At 41.0% G+C, this 19,507-nt stretch overlaps 1 protein-coding gene across 8 annotated transcripts in view; it reads right to left on the minus strand.

Moving 5' to 3' along the window:
* The window catches only part of schip1 (schwannomin interacting protein 1), a 686,116-nt gene that overhangs the window by 32,424 nt on the left and 634,185 nt on the right, over positions 1 to 19,507 (minus strand). For all 8 annotated transcript variants that reach the window (XM_080185496.1, XM_080185502.1, XM_080185498.1 and 5 more), the window contains 2 exons: positions 15,098 to 15,215; positions 10,318 to 10,515 (listed from right to left, as the gene is read on the minus strand). In XM_080185496.1, coding sequence (XP_080041622.1) covers positions 10,318 to 10,515; positions 15,098 to 15,215 — 316 coding nt within the window. The remainder of the gene's footprint in view (positions 1 to 10,317; positions 10,516 to 15,097; positions 15,216 to 19,507) is intronic.

Genomic DNA, 19,507 nt, shown 5'->3' on the forward strand with positions numbered 1-19,507 from the left:
GTATATTAATTCTGACAGAGACGCATTTCTAGATACGCAATAGTCTGTAGCAACATTCCAAAGTATGAATTATAAATGCTCCTTTATAAATTAATAAAGAATTACATCTATAAAAAGATTTTAAATGGACTAAGGGAAAGTTATTATGATTGAACAAATTAAATCTGACAGTTTGCAAATCTGGATGTGAAGCGACAGGATATGTCGACTTTAAAGTAAGGGACTCAGGTATACTCTACATATATTGTAGGATGAGCAATATATGAGCTTTTCTGCATTGTATCCAATTGTATCTTAATTGAAACCAAATGCTCTTGTTTGGGAAACTACTACAGCATACACAAAGGAAGTTTTTGCAGCAAATTATAATAATAGGACAGTTTGCCTTCCTCCAGTCAATACTTTTGAAACAAAACTGCAACATGTAGGGGAAAAAGCCCTTTCTGATCCATGGAAAAGGAGAAATGGGCAGTTGGTACATAGTAGATTAATTTGTTGCTCGGCTCCTACTGTATCTCCATTTTAACACTTCACACGGGATAAGCCTCCTCCTTTTGAATTCCAGCAGAAGCCTCATCAATAACTGGGAATCAGGGTTTCAAGGCAGCATTTTAACCCACCTGAGTGAGATGCCCACCCAAGTCACCTTGGCAAACAAAGGTGTAGGTAATGTGAATCAGGCCCTTTAAAATATTTCAGAGTGACCAAGAGGAGTGAGAATACAACACACCTCGATCCAGAATTGTCTGTGCTGCCAGCAGTATTTCCACAGTGCAACCTCCAGACTCTCATCCACTGCTGTTTGTCTGAAATAGGAGAGTCGCTGACCAGAAACATTCAGATGAGGCTTGGATACTTAAAAATGTGCTGGCCCTCTGATGAAGGGTCCATTTGGGATTACTTTCCACTCTGCTGAGTTTTCAAATAATTCCTAAACAATCTCATGAAGATTTGTTCCATGTTTCAAAATAATTGAACAGAACTCAAGAGCAATATGAAGGTAGATGAACAATTCTGAAGTAAAATTTCTCCTGCTCTGATCCAAAAAAATACGATTGCACCATAATCGAAGAGCCCTCCAGTGACAGTTTATATTTTTTCACTTGTTGCATTATGCCCTGGAGACATCTGTAATTGAGGTTTCCACCTAGCTCAACATTATGACCAATTCTACGTTTTAGATTAATGCTCAATAGGAACGGGGATTGACTTTGCTTATTTTACTTAAAACAATTACAGTCAGAACAGATGGAAAAACTTCATCCTATCTGTCAATTCTGAAGATGAAAGAGTTGCATTTTAATCCTGTGTCATTAAATTCCTAGGAAACGAGAATGCATTTGGTACTACATATCCAGCTAACATAAGCAAAACAATGGCACTTCTTAGATATTTAATCATTTTTGATTTAGGCTATGTTGTGATAGAATTTAGCTGGGGTTAAAATTACAGATATCAAAATGGCAACTGTGAGGAGAAAAGAGAGGGGAGCGACAGAGACGGTGCAGCTGCAGGTCTACCATGAACTAGGTTGCCAACTGGACAATAGTATCTGATATAAAACACTCAAATCATGCAATTTTGTAAATAGCTGCAGTTTGCTTTCCAACTGATGCACCAATATACTACAAAGGTCAGTTTGATTTGCTGTGCTGGTTGAAGGAAGAATGTTAACCCAAGATTGAGAAGAACTTGCTGCTTTTCTTTCAATAATACCATAGAATCTTAAGATGCAAACCAAAGAGCAGGCAGGATCTCAGTTTAATGCCTTATTCACAGAATTACACTCAGACAATACAGTGTGCTAGCTTCAATAGTGAACTCCATCCTGAAGCAGCAGTCCAACTCATCACTTCTTCAATAGGGAGAGGGGGTTACCATTCCAGCTAAATTAATCCAGTTGCATGAGAGTTCTCACTGAAACCTTCACCATTTCTTCCAATTATCTGCCTCTCTCCTTTTGATGTCTTCACTTGGATTTCTTGACCAAAGCATCTGCCAGTCTTTCTCATCAGCCTTCCTCCAACTTGTTAATATAGGATTGTGAGAGCTAATAAGGTTCTTTTGTGGCTGATCAAAAATGTTAACATCCCCAGATGCCTGGTTGTAAACAGGTTTGGTTATATCACTGAGAATGTTAGATCAGTTGGGATTTTAAAAAAGCTATTTAATAGCTGATATAATATTTGGCAATCAAGGAAAAATTGACCAAGCATGGAATTCTATCCCTGATCCTATTTCTTTCCTTCTTCAAAAATTGCTAAGCCCCAATAAAATTCAGGCACTTAGATTGAGAACGTGGTATAGGCTAATCACAACTTGATGAGGCAGAGTCAATGCTGCCTGTTTTAAGAACATTAATAAGAACATAAGAAATAGGAGCAGGAGTAGGCCATCCAGCCCTTCGAGCCTGCCCCGCCATTCAATAAGATCATGGCTGATCTGTCGCTGCTCAGTTCCACTTTCCCGCCCTCTCCCCATAAAAATTATGAAAGGGAAACAGCGTTTAACATATACATTAGAGATTTCAGAGGATTTGAGTAGCAAGATGGATCCATTGTATTTGAATTTTCAGAAGGCATTCCGTGGAACTATACAAGGGAACAATATATTAGTGCTGATGAGGATTGGCTGACAGAAAATCAAGTAGGAATAAATAGGTAATTTTCAGGATGGCACAGAGTAACTCATGGAATGTTGCAGGATTTGTTGCTTAGGCTTCATGTAATTACAATTTATAACCTGTTCTGGGATGGGAGTGTAGCTAGCGAGGCCAACATTTTTGGCCATCCTAATTTCCCTCTTAGATGAGTGGTTTGCTCAGCCATTTCAGAAGACAGTTAAGACTCAACTACTTTGCTGCAGGTCTGGAGTCACATGTAGGCCAGACCAAGGACAACAGATTTCCTTTCTCGAACAGGATTAATGAACCAAATGGGTTTTTATGCTCTAACTACAATCAATGATAGTTTCATGGTCAATATTATTGAGGACTAGCTTTATATTCCAGTTTTATTAATTGAATGGGATTTGAACGCATGTCCCCAGAGCATTAGCCTGGGTCTTTGGATTATCAGCCCAGTGACTTTACAGCTGCAATGCCAACAATAATTTTGATAAGTGGACTGAGTGTCACCTATCCAAACGTGTTGATGATACTCAATTAAGTGGGAAAGAAAGCTGTGGCGACAATGTAAATAGGCTATAAAAGACATGCAGATTGATTATGTAAAGGCACAAAGCGGTGACAGATGGAGTTTAATATGGTGATGTGCAAAATTATCCACTTTGATAACAAGATAAGAAATTCAAAATGTTTTTGTTAGATTAGAGGGGAGTAAATGTTGGTAGTCAGAGGGATTTGAGTGTGCATGTGCATGAATAACAGTGAATTAACATGCAGGTATAGCATTCAATTAGGAAGGCAAATGGTGTTCTCGTCTTTGGTTGGAAATGGGTTGGAGTATAACAATAAGAAAGTCTTGCTATAGTTATCTTTGGCAAGGCCATTTCTACTGTGAACAGTTTTGGTCTCCATTCCTCAGGGAGGAGATACTTGCTAACAGAGAGAATGTAACAAAGGTGCCTGGGATGCAAGGATTGTCTGCAAGGAGAATTAAGTAGAAGAGGCTTATACTCAACGGACTTGAGAAGAATGAGGAATGATCTATTGAAATGCATACATTCCGAGAGAGCCTGACAGGAAAAGATGCTGAGAGGCTCTCTGGCTGAAGAATCTAGAATGAGGGGTCATCATTTTAGGATATGGGATCAGTCATTTAGGGCTGAGATGAGAAAAAATGTCTTCATTGAGATGGTCGTGAATCTTTGGACACTAGGTGTTGAGTTATGGATACATTTAAGACTGAGAGCTTTAGATTTTTTGGGTACCAAGGCAAAGTTGATGCAGAATTTCAGTATTGATCTTTTGAATGGTTGAACAAATTCAAGGAGTCATATGGCCTACTCATATTTCTTGTGGTAAAACAGTGAGCTTTATCACAGGTCTATATTTTTCTGTCATTTGGATGTCTACCCATTATAACCATTTCTGGATTTCTAAATAAAAACGCTGTTGTCTTCTGTAAGCTTTCTGGTGCAATAAATCTATGAAAATATCTGCAATTAGTAAACCGGTCCAAGCTAGCACAAGCCACTTGCATCTCCTTTGTCTTACTGGGTCTTATTAGAGAAACCATATTTAGCTCAGCCACTCATTTTCATTCAATATTATAGTAGAAGCTTTTATTATCTGTTTTCGTATTTCCTGCTACTATTTCTTTACTTTTTTATTCTAATTTCTCCCCCTCTATTTTGTTAAATCATTCCTCGCTGGTTTCTAAAATTTTCCCAATTTTCTGGCCTGTGATTAATCTTTGTAGCATTTCTTTCAAATTGGTACCATCCATGGTTATCCACAACTGGTGCATCTTTCTCATAGACTCTATTTCAATGTAATATCTCTTTGCTGGGAGTTAGGAAATATCCTATTAAACGTCAGCCAGTGATTCTCTACCACCTTACACTTTATCCCATTTTCCCTGTCCACTTCAACCAACTTTACCTTCCTACCCGTTATTTAAGTTTAAAGATGCCAGAGTCAGACCCAAGTTTCTCAACCTCAGACTGAGTAAGAAATTTTCTCATGTTTATGAACACACTTCCCTAGAGGATCCTTTACCATGAGATCATTAATTAATCTGGTCTCATTACACATTACCAGATCTAAAATATCCTGTTCCTCGGTTTTGGTCAGACAAATACATCCCACAAACTTGTCCTCAAAGCAAACTTTGCCAATTTGATTCATCTAATATATATGAAGATTGAAATTGTCCATAATTATTGCAGCCCCTATTATTTCTTGAATTATACTCAATCCCTTAGTGTAACTACAGTTATGGAGCCTATAAACGACACCCATCAGCGACTACTTTCTTTGTTGTTTTTATCTCCACCCAAACAAATTCTGCATCATCATTTTCTGAGCCAAGTGCATTTCCCACTACTGTGCTGACCTCATTCTTTATGAACAGAGCTACCCAACCTCCTTTTCTTCCTATCTTTTCTGAAGCATAAAATATGTTTGAATATTCAGTTCCCAGCCTTGTTCATCTTGCCACAATGCCTCTGTAATGATTACCGCATCATACTCATTGATTTATATTTGTGCTATCAATTCATCCATCTTGTTATGAATGTAATCCTATGAAAGCAAAACATGGCAGATGCTGGAAAACAGAAATAAAGAGGTCATCCCCCGCCTCCAGACAACACGCCAGAGGACAGGGAGGGACTGGTTGAGAATTGGCCAGGAAGTTCAAACTTTTAAAACTTGGCTTTAAATCAGAGATTATGGATGGTTCAGTCTCCCTTAGCAGAACAGTTACATGGGAAAAACTAGAAGGATTTAAACTACTTCTAGTCCCAGGTAACTATGTTGCTGGCTCTCCTTACACTCCACTGGACCCCCTAACATACCCCCTGACCACTCCTCCGTGAGGAACTGAAATATGACCTTCCCAAAATTTATCAGGTTTGTGTTTCATAAGACACATTTCCAGAAAAATATCTTTATGTGGATGTTTGTATCTACACAGTGAGCTACAGAAACTGATGACTGAATGCTTAAATCAGAATTTTTTTAAAACTCATGCCAAATTTTACCTTTTAAGATCCTTCAAAGTTGAATAAATCTGAGTAAGCCAATTTAATAAAGTATTGTGTTTGCTTGCTTCAGTGACACCTAAGACAAGCTGAAAGGTCGGCATCAGCATTTTGTCACCATGGTTAATTTAGTAAAAGTACATTCTGTTTTCTATAACAGCAGCATGGCCCATTTCTAGAAAAACACTCCTGTAATTATAAACCGCCAGTTCTGTTAATGGGAGGTGTCAGTTAATTACATAATCTTGTTAACTAAGTTGCAAGGTGAGTTCTGCATTTGTATCCAATCAGAAAGCTACAGGATGGTCACCTGGCTGTTGAGGTCTCGGGAGCATGCAGATCAAGGTGGGGACGGGGGATGGGATATAGGTAGTGCTTCAGGGCAGTGGGAGGCTGAGACCGGAGCAAGGACAGGCCACCACTAGCAGCCATTAACGAGTTTGACTCTCTGGTAACAAAAAAATGACAAATTCAAGTCCAGAATTCTGGTGTGCAAGGTGCCAGATAAAAGGAATTTTGCTATAGATTGAAATTAATTCTGCATAATGGAATATAAATGCAACATGTGGAGCAGCAAAATGGCACAGTGATTCACAGCACCAGAGACCTGAATTTAATTCCCAGCTTAGGCCACTGTCTGTGCGGAGTCTGCACGTTCTCCCTGTGTCTGCGTGGATTTCCTCCAGGTATTCTGGTTTCCTCCCACAGTCTGAAAGACGTGCTGATTAGGTGTATTGGCCATGCTAAATTCTCCCTCAGTGCACCTGAACAGACATAGGAGGAGTGTGACGACAAGGGGATTTTCACAGTAATTTCATTGCCCCATGTTAATGTAAGCCTACCTGGCTTACATTATACATAAACTGTAAACTTTAAACATTTGTGTAAAGTCGATTGTTGTTTAATTATCTTCTTTATGGAGAGGTTGAATACACATCTCCAACACTGAAGTGCCTAATATTTAACCATTAAAAATATTGGAGCACTACTGGAGTAACTCACCCTTGCAATTCAGTTAGGCTAACCATCAAAGCCGAGTAATAATCATTATAAGTGTTGACTGAGGATATTATTGAGCAGTCAGTCAAAATGGTATGGAGGAGAAACTGCAGAGGTCACTGTGTGCATATATTTTCAAATTTTGGCTTTCAATGAATCATTTTTGGTTTTGAGTACTAGCTTTTAGGGAATTAAGATAGTAATCCTTAATACATACATGACAAATATTTAATTTTTCCATACCCAAATTATTTGAGCAGATGCAGCATTCGATGAAAGGAAGTCACTTACTAATTTGGCTAAAATTAAATTTATAATCCCACTTCCAAATCTAAATAAACACAATTGGAACACATGAAGCTGGGACAGTTTTCAAATGCATTTAGGATCATGAATTTGAAGAAACAAAGCTCCTTTATAATATTTTGAGCCTTCAAGATATTATTCAATACTGATGCTGAATCTAACTCACATTGCTGAGTGGCAGTGGATCACTGTAGACCGCATGCAGTTTTCTTTCTATTGCAGTTAAATAGAGTCCATGGCCCTGAAGGGAAACATTGCTACTTTATCCACACAATGCTGCACTTGGTGAGGCTTTAGCTTTGCAGAGATCTATTTGTTTCAGGCACTGCTCAAAGAATTAAAAGACAAATCTAGCTGCAGCTAAAATTTTCTTCCAAGCTTAACGTGATGCAAATATTTCAAGTTGTGAAGGCAACGCTTGATGAGAAACCTTTTAAACAAACACAGGCTAAGTGTACTTACGCAAACAACCACGAGTTCCATCCATCAGGTATTTCTGAATGTGATGAATTTTAATTCAAATTCATGTTCTAATAAATGTTTTGGGGTTGAAAGTCTGACGGTACATCATTCAGAATAATAGTCTGGGCAATTAAGAAAAATAAATATTGGGCAGAAAACCAGGAGCATTGAATCAGGATGGAGATCTTGTTGCCTTCCCACCTGCACCCTGATTAAGTCGCTGGTGGACAGGCCTTCAAATGAAGCATCAATGGACACATGCAAGTTGAAAATTATTGCCCACTTAATGGCGTCATGCCACCTCAGCTTGTATTAGTCTTCCAGTGGGCAGGACGCTCAGCATGTGGGGAGCACAACAAGAAACCCAGGCTTGGTTGGTCGTGGGTTCTCAGGAGGGGTCTCTCACTCAAAGACACTCAATGGTAATCCAGGGACTTGATAGCTACGAGAGCCCAGCTTAGAGTCACCCCTATTAACACGTCTCCCTGCCACAATTACTCACCTCTGGCCTTGTGCATCTGCAGCATCGGCAATAGACACGGCCTACCAATGCTTCTGCCGTCATTCAGCAGAGAAGCAAGCCTCTGAATGACCAGCAGCTCTCGGTAGGTGGTGTTTTCAGGACCAGGCTTCTTGATCCTGGGAAAGACCCCTTTTGCTGTCTAGTTAAGTGCCTGGAAACATTTAATTCAGTAGGCATTCCATAAAAGAGGAAACGTGGGACTCCTGCTGGCCAAGACTTCCATTGCCTCCATCAAATCCAGCCCACTGTGTGAATTAGGTTTTGTACAAAAGAAGAATTTACCATTTAGATTTTGCCGTTTTCCATTCATGGAGGTAAATTAAAGCCCGGGTGAAATATTTCAGACACACTTTGGCAAGGGGGCGAACCAGGAAGACGATAATAGCTTGCTTGATCAGCAAGCTATCTCCCACCTTAACCACTCACTTCCTCCACTGCCAGGCACAGTGACAGTAGTGTGTGGCATCTGTAAGATACACTGCAGGAACTCATTAAGGCTCCTTCGGCAGGATCTTCCAATCGTGCGACCTAGAAGGGCAACGACAACTGATGCAAGGAAACACCAGCACCTCCAAATGTCCCTCCAACTCACTCAGTATCCTAACTTGAAATATTGCATTTCATTCATTGTAGCTGGGTCAAAATTCTGAAAACTTCCTAATGGCACCATGCCTACACCATATGCCACATGGATTGTAGTGGCTCAAGGCGATTTAACACCTTCTTCTTAAGGGTAATTAGGGATGGGTAATAAATGATGATCTTGCTAGCGATGTCCATATCCCCTGAAGGGATAACAAAAATATTATGTATATACTATTATTATGCACAATTAACTTTTGTTATTTAAATTGATTTATTTGTTTACATTTAAAATAGGATCCAGTATTGTAACTGTTACTGTTTATTTTGAAATGGGAGTGATGCTTTGATGGCAAAGAATAATTTCAGGAGTTTATGTAAATAGACAATTTCTGTTCGGCAGTGTGGACATGTTACCGAATGTTTACACGGATAAAAATGAATGAAATTGAGGAGAGCACTGCCAGGACCACATCTGGAGAACTGTGTACAGTATTGGGTTCCTTACTTAAGGATGTGAATGCATTAGAAACAGTTCAGTGAAGGTTTATGAGATTAATACCAGAAATGGGTGATTTGTCTTATGAGAAAAGGTTGGATAGGCTAGGCTTGTATCCACTGGAGTTTAGAAGAGTAAGAGATGACTTGATTGAAATCTTTAAAGATCATGAGGGGTACTGACAGGGTGGATGTGGAGAGGCCATTTCCTCTTGTGGGGGCATCAATTTAAGACAGAGGTGAGGAGAATTTCTTTCTTTCAGAAGATTGAGAGCCTCTGGAACTCTTCCCCATAAGGCAATGGAAGCAGAATCTTCTATTTTTAAGGCAGATGTTGATAGATTCTTGATAAACAAAGGGGGTGAAAGGTTATTGGGGGTAAGCATGAAATTACAATCCGATGATCCATGCTCTTATTGAATGACGGAGCAGGCTCAAGAGAGAGTTTATTTTGTTTTTTATTAGTCACAAGTAAGGCTTACATTAAGACTGCAATGAAGCTACTGTGAAATTCCCCTAGTCAGGCACCTGTTCGGGTTAATGCGAGTTAATTTGAGTGGCCGTCCTGCTCCTAATTCATAGAACTGGGGTTCAAAGAGAATGGTCTCAAATCTGGGAGTCAAAATATTTACAGCAAGAACAGGGGAAAATACCCCAAAACCTAACACTTTGTGGAAAATTCCTGTCTTCATAAAGCAGTGTTCCATCTGGAGTTACCAAGAGCAACACCAGGGAATAATTTCCAGACCAAATAAAAAAACTTATGAATTGTAGATTAGATCTTCATACATGTTCAGTGTCAAATTGAGTCTTTCTGCATTTGACTTTATATGTAAACATTTGATTAGAATCTTAGAAACCAACAGAAAGAAATGCTAAAGCATAAAAAATTAAAAACATTGGTCACGCTTGAGAGATGATTTAATTCCAACAACTTCCCTGCATCATTGTGCATCTGATTTATGTCCAAACATGCTGTGATTGACAGGAGGTGTAATGCCAGTCAGCTGTTACAATAGCACAAATACACTGAGTAGCAGAGAGAGAAAGCAACACTTCAGTTCTTTATTTCAAATACATACACAACATCCTCATATTTAAAACTGTTTGACAGAGACAGAAAATAATGGCCATACAATTGATAGAATTGGTTACTGGGGAAGGAAATGTTCTTATTGCAGACTGTTTTCATTTGTGTGTAAAGCTGAGGTCAGTTACTGCTAAAGTCAAAGGTTTTCTGGGTTATCATATTTGTAAGTATGGGAAAAAAAAATACTCACCAGATCAGCCACTGGGGATTTCTTTCTGTTCTGCTTTTCCACTTCAACTTGCATTTTAGCCATTGGTTTTGCCATAGCAAGAGCCATCTTGGCTTCAGCTTGCAATTTCTTCTGCCTTGTAAGAAAATCCATATCATCAAGTGACTCAGACTCTTCCTCAGTAGTGTCTCTGTCAGAGTATGATGAGCTTTGTTTGCTCTGGGGAGAGAGATCAGCTATTGTGATGCATTTCTAAATGGAGAGCAGTTATAAACAATCAAAGGTAATCCAGAAAGCAGAATCTGCTAAAAGCATCATTAAAAATGGGTTCTGTTAATCATGCAAAAATATCATATAGTCTGTATCTCCCTTGCTTTTCATCTGCATGCCTTAAATCTATGATTGCTTGAAATTACTAGACTATGTGCCTGTTTAAGGTTTCTCACCCATTAAACTCTTTAGCTTTTGCCGTTTCTGTGGCTTTCAATATGATGTGAACTTCATCAACACCAATCACCCTTTGATGCAATTACATTAGAACTAGGTTAATTATCAACACCAAATGGGCAATTTGTTCTTGACCTTTACAAGCAAATTATTTCTACACAAATCCCGGTTTTACAACGTTCGTTTGTTTCTATTTTAAAACCTAAGAAAACTGGGACAGATAATCCACTAAAATTATAATGAACCATCTTGACATTTAATAACGCATATTTCTTTCAAAATCTTTCATATAGGACACATTCCAACAGTTGAGAGGAACAGACATCCCTGTACTTGAGAAAGAGTTTGATGTTAATAGGAAGCACTTAAAAGAAGTGAGAATAAGAAGGTTCCAAAAGACAGATAAAGGGCCTAATTTTACCATTTTCAAACTAAGTGCTGAGTCTGGGTGCAATTCAGATCCGATTTGGAAATTTGCTCTTCCATATGCACTTAGCCTGAAAAGAAAACACAGGTCCGAATTGCACTGTGGGTGGGACTTAGCATGCCTGAAACGATCGGCCATCTGAACTGAGCATGTGCAGTGAGAAAAAAATTTGAAAATCGCGCTGTCACATCGCTCCTGGGTCACAAAAAGCAGATAAAGCGGTCTGGGAGTAGTGGTCCCCACAGACATCATCTCCACCCCTACAACATAATTTTTCCCCTTATCCACCCCACCTGCGCTACCCAGACCGATCACGACCTGCTGAACCCCTCCCCCACCGAGTGGCAGCAGAATCCCCCACTCCGAGATCCATCTGGCCTCCTTCCCCCCCCCCCCCCCCAAGAATGATCAGGCCGCCCTCATCCACTCCCCGGAGAAAGTTCAGGCCTCCCCTCCCCACCAGACAGCGATCGGGCCTCCCTCCTCCCTAGACAACAATTGGGCCTCCATTCTCCTGCCCTTCCCCCCTATCCACCAGACAACAATATGGCTAAGGTCTTGAATAACTTTTTTGTTTCTGTCTTCACGGAGGAGGACGTGAATAATTTGCCGGGTGTTAGCGATGGAAAGGTGGTAGGACTGGAGGGTCTTAATGACATTACTGTTACTAGAGAGGTGGTGCGCGACAGACTGGAGGGGCTGATTGTGGACAAGTCCCCAGGACCGGATGGAATGCATCCGAGGGTTCTGAAAGAAATGGCGGAGGTGATAGTGGATGCCTTGGTGGTTATTTTCCAGACGTCGCTGGATTCCGGGGAAGTGCCGGAGGATTGGAAAACGGCTAATGTTACGCCGTTGTTTAAGAAGGGTGCCAGGCAAAAGGCGGGGAATTACAGGCCGGTTAGTTTAACGTCTGTGGTAGGTAAAATGTTAGAATCCGTCATTAAGGAGGAAATTGCGAGGCATCTTGAAGGGAATTGCTTGATAGAGCAGACGCAACACGGTTTCATTAAAGGGAAGTCGTGTCTGACAAATTTACTGGAGTTCTATGAGGATGTGTCTAGGGCGGTGGATAGAGGAGAGCCGGTGGATGTGGTCTTTCTGGATTTTCAGAAGGCGTTTGATAAAGTACCTCACAAGAGGTTACTGCAGAAGGTCAGAGGACATGGAGTTGGGGGTAGGGTGTTAGCGTGGATAGAGGATTGGTTGTCAAATAGGAGGCAGAGAGTGGGGGTCAATGGGTGCTATTCGGATTGGCGGTTGGTGACTAGTGGAGTGCCCCAGGGGTCGGTGCTGGGGCCTCAGCTATTTACCATTTATATAGATGATCTGGAGGAGGGAACCGAGTGTAGGGTGTCGAAATTTGCTGATGACACCAAGATTGGGGGAAAGGCAAATTGTGCGGAGGGTGTGGAGAGTCTGCAGAAGGATCTAGATAGGCTGGGCGAATGGGCCAGGAAATGGCAAATGGAATTTAATGTTGGCAAGTGTGAGGTGGTCCACTTTGGTAGGAAGAATGGTAGGAAGGACTATTACTTACGTGGCGAAAAACTGCAGCAGGCGACGGTGCAGAGGGACCTCGGGGTCCTTGTGCATGAGTCGCAAAAACCCAGCCTGCAGGTGCAGCAGGTGGTCAGGAAGGCGAATGGGATGCTGGCCTTCATAGCGAGGGGGATTGAATATAAAAGTAGGGAGGTCTTGCTGCAGCTGTATAGGGCATTGGTGAGGCCGCAGCTGGAGTACTGTGTGCAGTTTTGGGCGCCGCACCTGCGCAAGGATATTTTGGCCTTGGAGGGAGTGCAGAGGAGGTTTACTAGGCTGATACCGGAGTTGAGGGGGTTGAGCTATGAGGAGAGGCTGAATAAACTAGGCTTGTACTCGTTAGAGTTTAGAAGAATGAGGGGAGATCTCATTGAGACGTATAAGATGATGAATGGGATGGATAGGATAGAGGTGGAAAGACTCTTCCCGCTCAAAAAAGACAGTAGGACTAGGGGGCACAGCCTCAAGATAAAGGGGGGGCAGTTCAGAACGGAGTTGAGGAGGAACTTCTTCACTCAAAGGGTGGTGAATCTCTGGAATTCTCTGCCCATTGAAGTGGTGGAGGCTGCCTCGCTAAATATTTTTAAGAAGCGGGTTGATGGGTTTTTGATAAGAGAGGGGATTAAGGGTTATGGGGAGAGGGCGGGAAAGTGGAACTGAGCCACGACAGATCAGCCATGATCTTATTGAATGGCGGGGCAGGCTCGAAGGGCCAGATGGCCTACTCCTGCTCCTATTTCTTATGTTCTTATGTTCTTATGTACTCCATCCTCCCCCAACACCTTCCCACCAGGGATGCATTTGACTTGCCATCTCCATCCACTTCCCCTCCCCCTCCCCGAGAATAATGGGGCCCAACCCCTCCACCAGATGCTAATCTGCCCTCCCCCCCACCAGAGAGCGATCTGTCCTCCAGATCTCCTACAAGAGATACATCTCTGACCTGCCTCCTCCCTCCCCCCCTCCAATCATTGATCTGAGTCAGACAGCCGCTGGAAGCTCTTCAGAACCTGGTGCGCCTGAAACAGACCTTTGCCAAACATGTGTTGCACCAAATCTGGACGCACGAACACGACGGTGAAGGGGGAAATGCTGATAATGAGCTGCCCGCCCAACTTTAATTCAATTTAACTGCATGCGAAAGCATTCAAATTATCGTTGCGCCTGTTTTGGGCGCGAATCAGATCGCGGCAATTCCTGGGCCTCAGTAAAATGGCCATCTGCGCGGATTGTGCTAATGGCCTCACGCCTGGCATTACCACATTTTCATGCCCAGAAACAGGCACGACGCTATGGTAGAATCAGGCCCGAAGAGTTAATAACGCGGGGGGAATTTGGAGAAGGACAGTGGAACATCCAGTCACTTTTGTTGCAGCAAATGGATGGGTGGATATAAAACAAATTAAAGTAGAATGTTGAAGGCCAAGGGGTAAGGTTACGGTGGAATCTGAACACTCACTGCTTCAGCCAAGGGAAACAGTATGTGGCAGCAAAAGTGCTTAATGGCTGGGCAGGACAAGTCTGGGTGTTAGTTTTAGATGAATCGGGATTTTGTGAAGAATGGAGGTTGGGATCTCATTGAGAAGAGCAACTGGGCATTGCTCAGCTCTCCACTGTCAGAACAAGTGATGAAAAAGTTGTGTCAAGAATGCGAACATGGTAAATATGGAGAGGGGTAATGTTGAGGAGTGGAAGTACAAGATCTTGGTGAGGAATAAATTACAAAGTTTAAAGGTTGCACTTAACACAGCTGAAGCTAAAAGGGGGAGGAGGTGGGAGGAGTCAGGAATGGTGACGATATAACAAAGATACAGACAGCAATCAAAATATGGAGTTTAGTATTCCCAATATTTAATAGGAGGAAAAGCAGACAGCATGGGCACAAGCATGGAACAGAGGAAAGTTGTGGAAAAATTCACTTGTACACCCAGAAGCCAACATGTGGAGATGGACTGCAAAGGAGAGTCAATAGTGGAGGATGATCAAATATTGTGATCACCATAATGAGGTTAAAGAGAAAAAGAGATCACAAGATCCTCTTGCTCACTAGACACTTGGTTTCAACAAGGTCAGGCTCAGTCTATTGTGAAAGACGCATGATGGACTGTAAGGGCCCAAAGAGTGAGCTGAGAGGCAGGAAGCAATGATGAATTCAAGGATCTTAGAAGGATAGAAAAATTAAAAACAGAATGCTTGAGAATTATGAGTAGGCTTTTTAAGGAAAAGGAAGTCATTTTGAAAAGAAAATAGCTTCTGAGCCAAAATTGACCTGTCGGTAAGCATGAAGCTCAAAAATTAAAGAAGTCATTTCCACATTTATGAAAACTGTGGTATTAACATTGGATTCCTGTGGAATTGATTAGTGCAGTAACTAGTTACACTTACCATTGGAGACAAAGGGGTATCCAGACTAGTTTCAGTCTTGCTATCATCTACATCACTGTCCTTGTCACTTCCACTGTCATTCACAAAACAGATCTGCAGATTCATTCCGCTCTGAAGACTGCAACACAAGAGCGTTATGCATTTTAGAAAATAAACAACAACCAAAAGACTACTCTTCCAACTGCTATTTGAATAGTGCCAAGAGTGCAAAGGTTTTCCACGTTTGTTATCTCTAATGAACTAGTATGAAAATTGCTTCACTAGCAATAACTACCGTAATAACTCTTGCCACCAACTTTTACAACATTGTTAATACGTAGCACCTAATTCTTTTCCTTTAGTAGTAGAGAAAAAAGGTGTAGAGACACAGGATTGATATTCAACTTTAATGGAGACAGGGATACAAAACTAGTGAATCAATTATATCCCACACTCCTGGAATAAAATCTCTGCCTATAAAACGGAGATGGATTGCATGTTTTAGCCTGTGAAAATAGTTGAACTTTACTTGTTTCCTTACATTTAAATCATCCCTAATAAAGGTGCCTGAAGATTGGAGGATGGCAAATGTTGCGCCTTTGTTTAAAAAGGGCTTTAGGTAAAAGCCTGGGAACTACACGCCAGTGAACCTCACATCGGCAGTGGGTAAGTTGTTAGAAGGTATTCTGAGAGACAGGATCTACAGGCATTTAGAGACATAACGACTGATTGGGACAGTCAGCATGGCTTTGCGAGTGGAAAATCATGTCTCACAAATTTGAGTTTTTGAAGGGATAATCACAAGGCCTTTGAGAAGGTACTGCATGGTAGGTTGTTGCATAGGGTTAAATCTCACAAGATCCAGGGTGAGGTAGCCAGATGGATACAAAATTAGCTTAATGGCAGAAGGTGGTTGTGGAGGGTTGTTTTTCAAACTGGAGGCCTGTGACCAATGGTGTGCGTTAGGGATCGGTGTTAGGTCCACTGTTATTTGTAATTAAAGTAATGATCTGGATGAGAATTTAGGAGGTATGGTTAGTATGTTTACAGATGACAATGATTGGTGGCATAGTGGACAGGACTAGGACTGCAATGTTATCTTGATCAATTGGGCCAGTGGTCTGACGAATGGCAGATGGAGTTCAATATAGATAAACATGAGGTAATGCATTTTGGTAGATCAAACCAGGGCAGGACTTGCTCAATTAATGGTAGGGCATTGGGGAGAGATATGGAACAAAAAGATTTAAGGGTACAAGTTCTTGGTTCCTTGAAAGTGAAGTCGCAGGTGGACAGAGTGGTGAAAAAGGCATTGGTATGCTTGGTTTCATTGGTCGAAACATTGAATACAGGAGTTGGGATGTCTTGAAGTTGTACAAGACATTGGTAAGGCCACACTTGGAATACTGTGTACAGTTCTGGTCACCCTATTATAGAAAGGATATTATTGAATGAGAAAAAAAAGTGCAAAAAATATTTTTGGCCTCTAGTTGCTTTTGCGCCCAGAGCCTGGCAAACTTACCCATCTGTGATATTTTAGGAAAGCCTACAACTTGATAGCACAAGCCTTTACCCTTCACATCTCAATGTGCATTGCCATGGTGATGTGAATCACATGGGCCCAGCATCCAAGTAGAAATGCTTATTAGCCATCCTTTAAACCTCAACTCTCTTTTCTCTTGGAAGCAAGTGGACAGTTTAATGCACAATTGTTTACAACCCAACATCCTCAACACTTTTCTGGGAGTTGAGCCTCACTTCTAAATGCAAACACCTTGTGTCATCTTTTCAGTTCAACAAATTTGAGCCCCTTTAATCTCGGAACAATAAAACCACCCACGGTTGCTATTAAGCAGATTTTAGAATAGGACACATGATCCCTTTATTTTATCCTAAATTAAAGACAGTTCCAAAAACAACAATGATAAACCTCATAACTGTGACTCTTTAAATGCAACGCGTAATTACAATGTATTTAGTTAACAAGGTGGCAGGTTCATATTGATCTATTAGTAGTTTCAGTAATCAAATCCATACCATTAGCTGGCAATAATGCAGCAAAATAGCAAATCGAGCTGCTATTTATCAATAAAAATATTGGTGTTTCTTAAGGAACATGTTCTCCCAGTGTCTATGTGGGTTTCCTTCGGGTACTCTGGTGTCCTCCCACAGTCCAAAGATGTGCGGGCATGGTTGATTAGACATGCTAAAATTCCCCTTAGTGTCTGAGAGCTCAGCAGGGTAAATACATGCAATTACAGGCCTGGTTGGGATTATTGTTGGTGTAGGCTTGATGGGCTGAATGGCCTCCTTTTGCACTGTAGGGATTCTAAGTTGGGTTTTAAAGTGAATTTTATGCTTAATTTTAAACCATTGAAAGACAAAGATATTCGTTAAATAGTTCCAACAAAGGAAAATTTCATTATTGAAGAAATACAAAACTGAGATGGGGAAGACAATTTATCTCTGGCTTGTACCAGTGTATAAGCATTTGTCATTTTTTTTAAAAAGGGAGACAGAGTAAATATTCAGGAGTTAAGGCAAGATGCTGTAGTTAATCTGTAACTTCTTAAGGGTTTGATGTGAAAATTGTTACTTTTTAGTTACATTTAGCAGGCAAAACTATGAACCAACAGTGATATATATCCAAAGATGAAAATAAGAGATTCTCACAGAGATAATCAATCAGAGCCAAAAGTAGACATTGTTCCCTTTTGCCTGTGAACAGAGGGAACTTTCATGTTAGTAAATATTGGTCCCTGCAGATATAACAGAAAAGTGTTTATATTATTGGCATTTCCCAAGTAGAAGAGTGAAAATTGTGGCAATTACTGCCGATCCAAGCATATTTCTATTGCAGGTAACATTGCATTAAAGGTAGTGGTCAACAGTAGAGGGCACAATTATGTTTGATGAAAATCAGAAGAGGGTCACAACTCGGTTTCTTAAACCACTGTACTTGCTTACATGCTAAAATTGTTGATGCATTAGATACTCACAGCACCATACCACGATTTGGCCATTTTGTTAACAAACAGCATCAAATTTATTGGAAGTCTTTAAACCTTTTTTAGAAATACTTTGTGAACGACGAACAGCCCTTTTGTAGAGGTTAGTTTGCGATAGAGATGTCGTCGGACTGGATACCTAGACCCTGGCTGAGGCCAGAATGAAGACAGACAAATATAAAACTCTGTGCTGCTGGCCTGTATGCTGGTTCCCTGGCTACGTTAAGTTATATATTTAAGTGATTGCATGATTGCTTCAAGAGCTGGTCATGTGACTTGACAGTGGTGTCACTGGGGTGTTGCACAGGCTTTTGTTTAGTTTCATTTTGTACTCTGTACAGTTCCTTTAGCACACTAGTGTTATTATTTTGTATTTATATGTGCAAACCACATCCTTTTTCTTTACGTAAAAGCTGCAACCCCTAAATAGTTAGAACATGACACATCCCATCCCTTAGACCATTTTGTCAAAGGTGGAAAGTCTACCTGCCCACAAGTAGCAGGTATTGGCGATTTAAGGCTTATTGCTGGAGGCTGACTGGGATTTTCCATTTGCTCTGCAGGTCCTGCAGGTAGTGGGGAATAGAACAGCTGCGCGGGAGCTCCTTGTGCTTGCCTGCGTTCAGCAACAGCCACAGGCAACAGTTGAGGCTTGGCTGGAAAGGCCTATTTCTTTATTTTACATTTCCAGAAGTTGAAGGGAGGGCATTTCCATTTTGGGATACCCCATCTATAAGGACATCCAAATACTGCTTCTATTAACCTTCTAACTTCAAGAACTTACTTGCCATCCTTAATTGGATGATGAGCCTGTCCTTATTTGGCTAATCTGGGGAGAATCACAGTCTGTGACTGTTTCTCTGCACAATGCCAGCTTCTGATCCTAACTGTGGAGCACTCATGGGGAATACCCTGCGTGTTAATTTTCAACTTGCCAATTAATATACATCAAATCAATTGTGAGTCAAAGAGAACAAAGAAAATTACAGCACAGGAACAGGCCCTTCGGCCCTCCAAGCCTGTACTGACTATGCTGCCTGACCTTGCCTAAAGCAGCTTTTGAACCATAGATCAAGTCCTGTTTGATCTATGGTTCAAAATCTGCTTTAGGCAAGCACAGGACAATTGATAGAACAGACATTTAACAACAGCACAATTGATCAATCCACACCACGCAAAGCATTCTGAGCTCTCTAACAGCTGGAAAGCATGTGTCTTAATGCACCTTACTTTTCCTACATCAAAGATACATGACCTCATGTTTCATCAGTTCTTGAATCCTTTGAAAACAGTCTATATACAGTCCTGGTTGTTTACTTCAAAGTTGTTTATTTTCTGCAAGCTAGACTTATTGACCTATCTGTTCTTTAATCCTTTGAGGAATAGTTTTATTAACAACTTATGTTCCTAAACATCTCTTCTG

This window comes from Carcharhinus amblyrhynchos, chromosome 3, assembly GCF_965287045.1.
Source record: "Carcharhinus amblyrhynchos chromosome 3, sCarAmb.v2.hapA, whole genome shotgun sequence".
NCBI classification, from domain to species: Eukaryota; Metazoa; Chordata; class Chondrichthyes; order Carcharhiniformes; family Carcharhinidae; genus Carcharhinus; species Carcharhinus amblyrhynchos.